This window comes from Zea mays, chromosome 10 (genome assembly GCF_902167145.1).
Source record: "Zea mays cultivar B73 chromosome 10, Zm-B73-REFERENCE-NAM-5.0, whole genome shotgun sequence".
Taxonomy (NCBI): Eukaryota; Viridiplantae; Streptophyta; class Magnoliopsida; order Poales; family Poaceae; genus Zea; species Zea mays.
The window spans coordinates 8,165,432-8,172,834 of NC_050105.1; the positions used below are offsets into that span (position 1 = coordinate 8,165,432).

The following is a 7,403-nucleotide window of genomic DNA, read 5'->3' on the forward strand; positions in this document are numbered from 1 at the left end:
TCAGCTTCAAATAATCCTGCACACACTTAGGGGGAGTCTTTCTTACATACTGAGTTTTTATTAGGATTTATCTATCTCTCGGACAGAACTTCAAATCAAGATAAGTCCTATGAAACTCATCTCCAAAATCTATCTTATACCTTAGGTATGAGGGAGATTTGGAAAAACTAAACTTCTCTTTAATATATTATGTAGTATTGTCATCAATTACCAAAAAGGGGGAGATTGTGAATCATCTAGGCCCCTTTGGTGATGTTTTGGTAATTAATGACAACTGCTTGTGGACTAACGATTCTTCGAGAAATAAGAATGCAGGGTTGGACCACATAGAACAGGAAATGTTGGAGAATCATAAGCATTGGTTGTGGATTAAATAAAGGCAAAGGTATAATATAGGTTTCGTTTTTGCCGGTCTTGAGGAGTTTAGAGAAGATACCTGACCGGATTAGTAGGCTAGATAGCCGTACTATTAAGAGGGGTCAATGACTTTGATCTGTGTAAAGCTTAGTGCCTCATAGAGCATCAAGTAGTTGCATTTGCATGAGGACTAACATCGCTTCAAATTTCTTGAGTTAAAAGTTCTTTCAAAAGCGAGTTTGAAAAATTGCAAAGTCTTGGATGCGCGGACCGTCCGGGCCTTGGGGGCGGACCGTCCGTGATCCACCAGAGGGGTCCGAAGTATGACCACTTCGGAAGCCACATTGTTCCATTGCACTACGGATCGTTCGGGCCTTAGGGCCGGACCGTCCGCAGTCATGACCAGAGAAGGCTGGTTTCGGGCCAGTCCCTGAATTATAGCGCGGACCGTCCGGCTGTGTTGGGCGGACAGTCCGCAAGTGTCAAAAATGTTTTGGACAGGGACTGTGTGATTTTGTAGATTTGTACTACGGACTGTCCGAGGGACTAGTCCGGACAGTACTGTCTCAGGTCGTGGACCGTCCGGCCTTATAGGCGGACGGTCCGCCCATGTTAACTGTTCTTGGTCAGAGGTTCGGGTGCCTCAAGCTGCCAGGTCGCGGACGGTCCGGCCTTGGAGGGCGGACTGTCCGGATCCACCTTTTCTGACAGCTCTGACAGTTTTCAAACGGGAATTATAGCCATTATATGTACGGCGGACCGTCCGGCCCTAGGGCGCGGACCGTCCGCGTGTGCGCAGAACTGGTGCTTTTTGCACATAACGGTTGGATTTTGATGGGGGACTATAAATAGAAGGGTAGCTCGTGTGAGAGAGCTCTCTTGGCCATTTCTTGCACACATTGAGCTCATTTGTGATCCTCCAACTCACTCTCTCACACTCTTTGCTCGAGATTGCATTCTAGTGAGAGATTGAGGGTTCGTAGTGCATTTGCATCATTCGGTGATTCTTGAGGCACTAGATGGTACATCAAGCAAGCGTCATTGGCTTATTACTCTTGTAGGTTGCCGCCTCCTAGACGGATCGGGTGATTGTCTCCGCCGAGCTCTCCAAGAAGATTGTGGAGAAGCCGCGGTGTTGATTGTGAGGGGTTCGCTCCTACCTCGCCGGAGCGGCAAAGGTGACATTAGTGGAATCGAGGTATTGAGTGATTTCTTGTCCACTTGGCTCAAAGATAAAGCCATGTCTTGATAGAGGAGCAAGTGAGAGCTTGAAGTCCACCTCAACGTGGATTATGGGTGATCGGCAAATCACCGATACCACGGGATAAATTTCGGTGTCTCTACCTTCTTGCATTACTTATTGCTTTGCAAGTAATTAGTGTTTTGCATATTGTTCTTCAAGTATTCAATCACCGTAGTTATTTCTCATACATTGTTTACTTGTTGTCACTAGAGAATTTATTCCTCTTGTTATATTGATTAAATTTACCTAGTGTTTTTGATTTTAGTCAAAACCGCCTATTCACCCCCCTCTAGCCGGTGTCCTAGATCCTACAGCCGTGTGTGCGGACGGCTCCGACGGACATGTCATGTGTCAGCGGTCCGGTTCCAATAATTGGTATCAAAGCCAAGTTGGCCCAGCGCATTCTCAGACAAATCTCGGCTCACAATATGTGATTGGGAGATTGTTGGAAATAGTCCCACATTGTGTGGTGGTGGGAAAACATGATTTATATGGTTGAGAGTGCAACCTCCTAATAGGCTAGCTTTTAGGGGAATGTTGATCCAATAAACCTAAAACCCGCTGCTATACGTGCGGACGCGTGTGTCGCGGCCTGACAACCTGGGTGGACGTGCCGTGTGTGCGGACGCGCCATGTGTCGGTGGTCCGGTTTCAAAAGGTGCGGCAACGGTGAGTTTCTCGGCGAGTTCGTTTGGCCTGGGTCGATCCGTTTCGTGGGGATGAACGAGCTGACCGCTCGACCCCACCTACCATAGGCACTACGGCTGACGTCAGCCTGTGGTCACCACGACGTCAGCGACCAAAGAATTCTTTAAAAACTCCAGCCAGCCGATGGGCCGCGCGGGGTGTTTGCGCTGACTTCAAGTGGGCCAACACAAGAGGGGAGGGGCCCGCTGAACGAGCGCCGAGGGGGAACCTGTAGCGGGCCGGCCGATTGCTTCAATCGTTTTTTTTTCTTTCTCTTTTTTACTTCTTCCTATTTCTATTTCCAGTTTGCATTTCTATTTCACTTTGAACTTTTTTTAAATTCAAATTTGGTTTTTGGTTTCAGATGAAATGTGCAAACAAAAGTACCAGCATGTATGCAAAGCAGATTAAAATCGATCAGTTGTCCAAATCTCCTCGTCGAACTTAGCATCGTTTATAAGCTACATCATCAGAAATTGTTTTTAATTTAGCAGCAACAGCAATGTTTGTATGGACACGTTCATTATACTCCTTTTATATGTAATTTCAAAAATTGGGAGCTTCATCATATAAGTAGATTAAAATCGATCAGTTGGCCGCCGGCGGGCGGCGGCTCGGTGGGATGGCTGCGAAGGAGATGACCTTCTGCGGCTGGGTGAAGTTAGTCACGTACACCACCGCCCTATACTTGTAGTCGCCTGAGCCGGCGCGGATGGACGCGTCGATGACGAGCTCGTAGTTGCGGGTCATGCTGGTGCAGTCGCCGACGCCCTGCGCCTTGGCGCTCTCCACCTTGTCGAAGTGGAGGACGCTATGCTGCTGGTCCACCGCCCAGCTGCCGAGGTTCTGGATGAAGGGGTCCTCGGGGTGAGCCACCGTCCTCCATGGGCAGAGGAAGGGGTCGGCGGTAGCCGGCGTGGGGACGAAGGCGCAGACGGCGGCGGCGGCGGCGACGGCGAGCAGGAGGAGGCTGTTCATGGTCACCGTGGCTTCTACTAGCAAGTTGTGGTTGTGTCTCTGATCAGGGAATGAAGCCGGAGGGCACTTAAATAGTGCTACTGCAAGAAAGACAACGTACGTATACCGTCTTTTTGGTTGACTTCTCCGCGTAGCCCGGTTGCATGAGCCAGGCCGACTGGATTCTGGCTTCAGATATGCGACCAATTTGCTCGTGCCTGCAGAGCCTGGTCCAAGGTGCTTTAAGTATCGTGCGAGCCTGGCTCCACATCTGCACGCAGGTAACCAAACACATACCTCGCATGCGTAGAGCCTGGTTGACAACAACCAAACACCAACTTATTGCATCCCGTGATGCAAGCACCAGTAAATACAGGCAACCAAACACATGGATAGTGTATGCATCCAAGCAGGAATTAATCGTATCAATATCCGCCCGTCTTGCTGTCTAGTAGTGTCTACAATTGGATTCAAATCAAATGCTGATGTCTGATTTAGCCATCCATTAAATGCAATCAATTAGTCAGATGCATTTCCAGGTAAATGTTAATGGGATTCGGTTTCTTGATTCTTGATTACATATTAGGAAGAAATTAAAATATTATTAGGATATTGTAGCTATATACTTAAATTTCAGCATAAACGGTACATGTATAGAGCAGTAGGTAATTAAGAACCGCCAATAAAATCGATTTATTTTACATCCATTTATTTTAGAGGAATTAAAATTACTTAATAAAGTAATATATTTAGCTTAATTGATATGTGCATAAATTACTATTATTAGAATAAAATTTAAATCCAAAATCCAAACGAGACGTTATGGAAATCGATTTATTTTTATTAAGAGGCCTTGCCACCTAGGGCTGGAAACGGTGCGGCTCGATACCTGAATAAGCTCGGCTCGGCTCGTCCAATCCACGAGCTGGCGAGAGAGGCTCGGCTCGACCTTGGCTCGCGAGCTGAAACGAGCCAGCTCGGCTCGCCTCGCTACAACAACGAGCTTGAAAAAGGGGCTCGACTCGGCTCGTTGGAGGCTCGCGAGCCGCTCCGAGCTCGATTCGGCTCGCGAGCCTCGAGCTAATTTTCCGGCCCTATTGCCACCCACCAGTCTGTCTCCGTGGCATTTTTTTTTGGCGCAAAATACGCAGCTACGTGGCGGGACGGACTCACGGACGTCAAGGTCTACAACTCTACACCAAACTCGGCTGAGGTTCAAACTTCAGACTGAAGAACCGAACAGATCAGTGGAACCGATTGAAAGCTTTGGAAGAACACGGGTTCAGAACAGTGTCATCAGGCAAGCAGTACATATATGGGTACAAAGAGTTACAGAGAGATGATCTAGCTGCCCTGGCTCCTGACAGAAGCACTGGTAGTAAGTACAGTTCTTAGTACATGGATCGACTGTTGCTGGACCAAAATTAGTACAGTAACGTTTTTAGTTGACAGAAGACAAATAAAAAGAAGAATTTTTGAAGAGGAAACAAAAAAAAGGAACAACACATTGCTCAAATCGATAATGGATGAATAAGCTGGACCGGCCAATGGACGTGCCGCGGCACTGTCAAGCAAGAAGCTCTAGTGTTGTTGTTATTGTTGTCATGTCTTCCTCCTCGTCATGGACGTGGCGTTGCCGTCGAAGAGCTCGTCGATGATGGTCTCCACGTCCTCAGCGCTGAGCTTGACGTACTTCTCCGTCTGTCTCCCGGCGCTGAAGTGCTGCGCGAAGCGGCCGAGGAAGGAGCGGTAGGCCGGCACGACGACGGCGGCGATGGAGACGCGCAGCTCCGACTGCAGCTGCTCGTCGCTGACGACCCATGCGCCCTGCGTCCGGTGGATCTCGTCCATGGCGGCGTTGAACTGCTTGAACCGCTCCTTGAGCACCGGCTTCTGCACGTGGCCCTTCACCGTCAGCACGCCGTCGTCGCGGAGCAGCCCCAGCACGCGGCTCCACGCGTCCCGCTGGTAGTTCTTGTGGTACTGCCGCAGGTTGGTCGACTGCTTCCGCGCCCACGCCTCGCCCAGCATCGCGTTGGTCTCCGCCGACCCGCGGATCTTCTGCAGCATGTACCGCCCGTTGTTCATCAGGAAGATGTTGCTCAGCGACGGGTCCTTGTACAGCCGCGACTTGGCCTCCAGGTTGCCGTGCAGCAGCTCCATCACCTCCATCAGCTGCGCCGCGAACGGGTTGCCGCCGTCGTCGCCGCCGCCGCCGCCGTCGTGGTGCTCACGGAACACCTGCTCCAGCGTGCTGTTGTACTCGCACGCGTACTTGAGGTAGTTCATCACGTAGCGGGTCAGCGGGTGCACCGCGCCGCCGGGCACCGGCTGCTTGCCGGCGTCGGCGCGGATCGAACTCTCCAGCTCGCGGAAGATGGCGGCGGCGGACTCGCCGAGCCGGGACCGCACGGCGGCGATCTCGGACTTGAGCTCCGCCAGGCCGGAGTGGCTGTGCTCGGCGGCCGGCTCGTCGGCGGAGAGGAAGGCCTCGATGACCGGTGACGCGTCGCGGACCGCCTCGTACATGTCGAGCACCTTGAAGAGCTTCTCCGCGGCGCGCTTGGTCATGGCCACGGCCTCCGTGAAGCTGAGCATGTGCAGCATGACGCAGCGGGACAGGTCCGCGAAGATGCCGCGCCCCACGCCGGCGTGGCGACCGGCGAAGACGCGAGTGCAGAGGTCGTGCTCCGTGGACAGGCCCACGTTGATGGCGTGCCGGAACGCCTTGGTCCACGTCACGATCACCGCCTCCAGCGCCTCCCACGTCATCTTCACCACGTCGTCGATGTTGGACTTCTCGTAGCCCAACCCCTGCAGCGCCGCGTCGAAGGCGTTCCTCCGCGCCACCAGGAACATCTGCGAGCACTCCGTCACGTACCCGGCGGCGACCATGGCGTCGGCCATGGCGCGGAGCCGCTCCACGGTCTCCGGCGGGTACGGCGGCGCGGACTCTATCCCGGCGCCGGCGTTCGACGGCGGCGCGAGGGCGCACCGGTCGGGCTCGTGCGCGCCGCCCTGCTGCTCGCCCCCGGGCCCGGCCCTGGGGACGCGCGGGTCCTCGAGTTGCGCGAGGAACTCTTCCTCGACGAACGTGATGGCCCGGTGCAGCACGGCAGTGACGCGGTTCACGGCGGCGGCGTGCTTGCCGCCGCCCTCGGGTGTCTTGCCGAGCGCGGACGCGAGCGCCGCGATGCGCGTTATCGCGGCCAGCAGCGCCGTCGGCTCGCTGCCGGCCTCCGACGCCCACCTGTCCTCGACTCCCTCGTACCTGGCGACCAGCAGCTCGACGGCGGAGGCGAACCTCTCCAGCGTCGTCTCCGTGATGCTCACCGGCGCCGCGTCCTCGTCCTGACCCGCGAGGAACGCGTCCACCTCCACCGACAAGGAGGCGAGGTCCGGCTCGCCGCATCCCCCTCCCACCAAGCCCGGATCCTCGCCGCCGACTCGCGCCCCATGGTCACCATCCCCCTCTTGCTCGTTCTCCTCCTTGATGGACTGCTCCCTTGAGCCGCCGTGCTGAGCGTCCTTGTCGCGGAGGGCACCGAGGGAGAAGTTGCGGTCGACCTCCCGCGTCTTGCCGCCGCTGTCGTCGCGGGTGGTTGCCGGCGAGAAGCTGCTGGACTTGTAGGGCGCTTGGCTCCGGCTGTCCATCTCCGGTGGGTGCCCGACCGGGTGGAAGGGAGGAAGGAATGAGCAATGGCGAGGTCAGTGGTTGTTTGTTCGCACGGATGGCTGAGGAGGCATGCAGAGCAAGAGAGAGAAAGAGAAGAGGCGGGGTGAGGTGGAGGCTAGAGAGAGAGAGAGCCGGTTTGCGCGGGAGTTGAGACACCAGGCACGTTACGCTTGGAACGGCCTCTATGTCATCCCGTTTTAGCAATTTATCTTGCCGGAACCGACGAGAGGTGCAGAGGTCTCCTCTCTCTCCCTCTCTCTCTCTTCATGGGCGGGCATGTGAGAGCCTTTACGTGTACGTAAATATAAATTCAAATTTATGGATTTATGGTCGGAAAGATTTAGCAGCACATTTGGATATAGATACAGGAATACAAAACTGGAATTGTAATCAGCTTTTCTAAATTATGTTGTTTGATTGCACATTAAATTGGGATTTAGAATAAGAGACTGAATTTTGTTGTTGGAATTATACTATAATTAG

The 7,403-nt window shown here is 53.6% G+C and overlaps 1 protein-coding gene across 1 annotated transcript; it reads right to left on the reverse strand.

The window, feature by feature from the left end:
* Positions 1–4,494: 4,494 nt before the first annotated feature.
* On the reverse strand, positions 4,495–7,055 carry LOC103640811 (exocyst complex component EXO70B1). The gene has a single exon (XM_008664280.1). The coding sequence runs from the start codon at positions 6,896–6,898 to the stop codon at positions 4,847–4,849; it is 2,052 nt and encodes a 683-aa protein (XP_008662502.1). The 5' UTR covers positions 6,899–7,055; the 3' UTR covers positions 4,495–4,846.
* Positions 7,056–7,403: the final 348 nt, after the last annotated feature.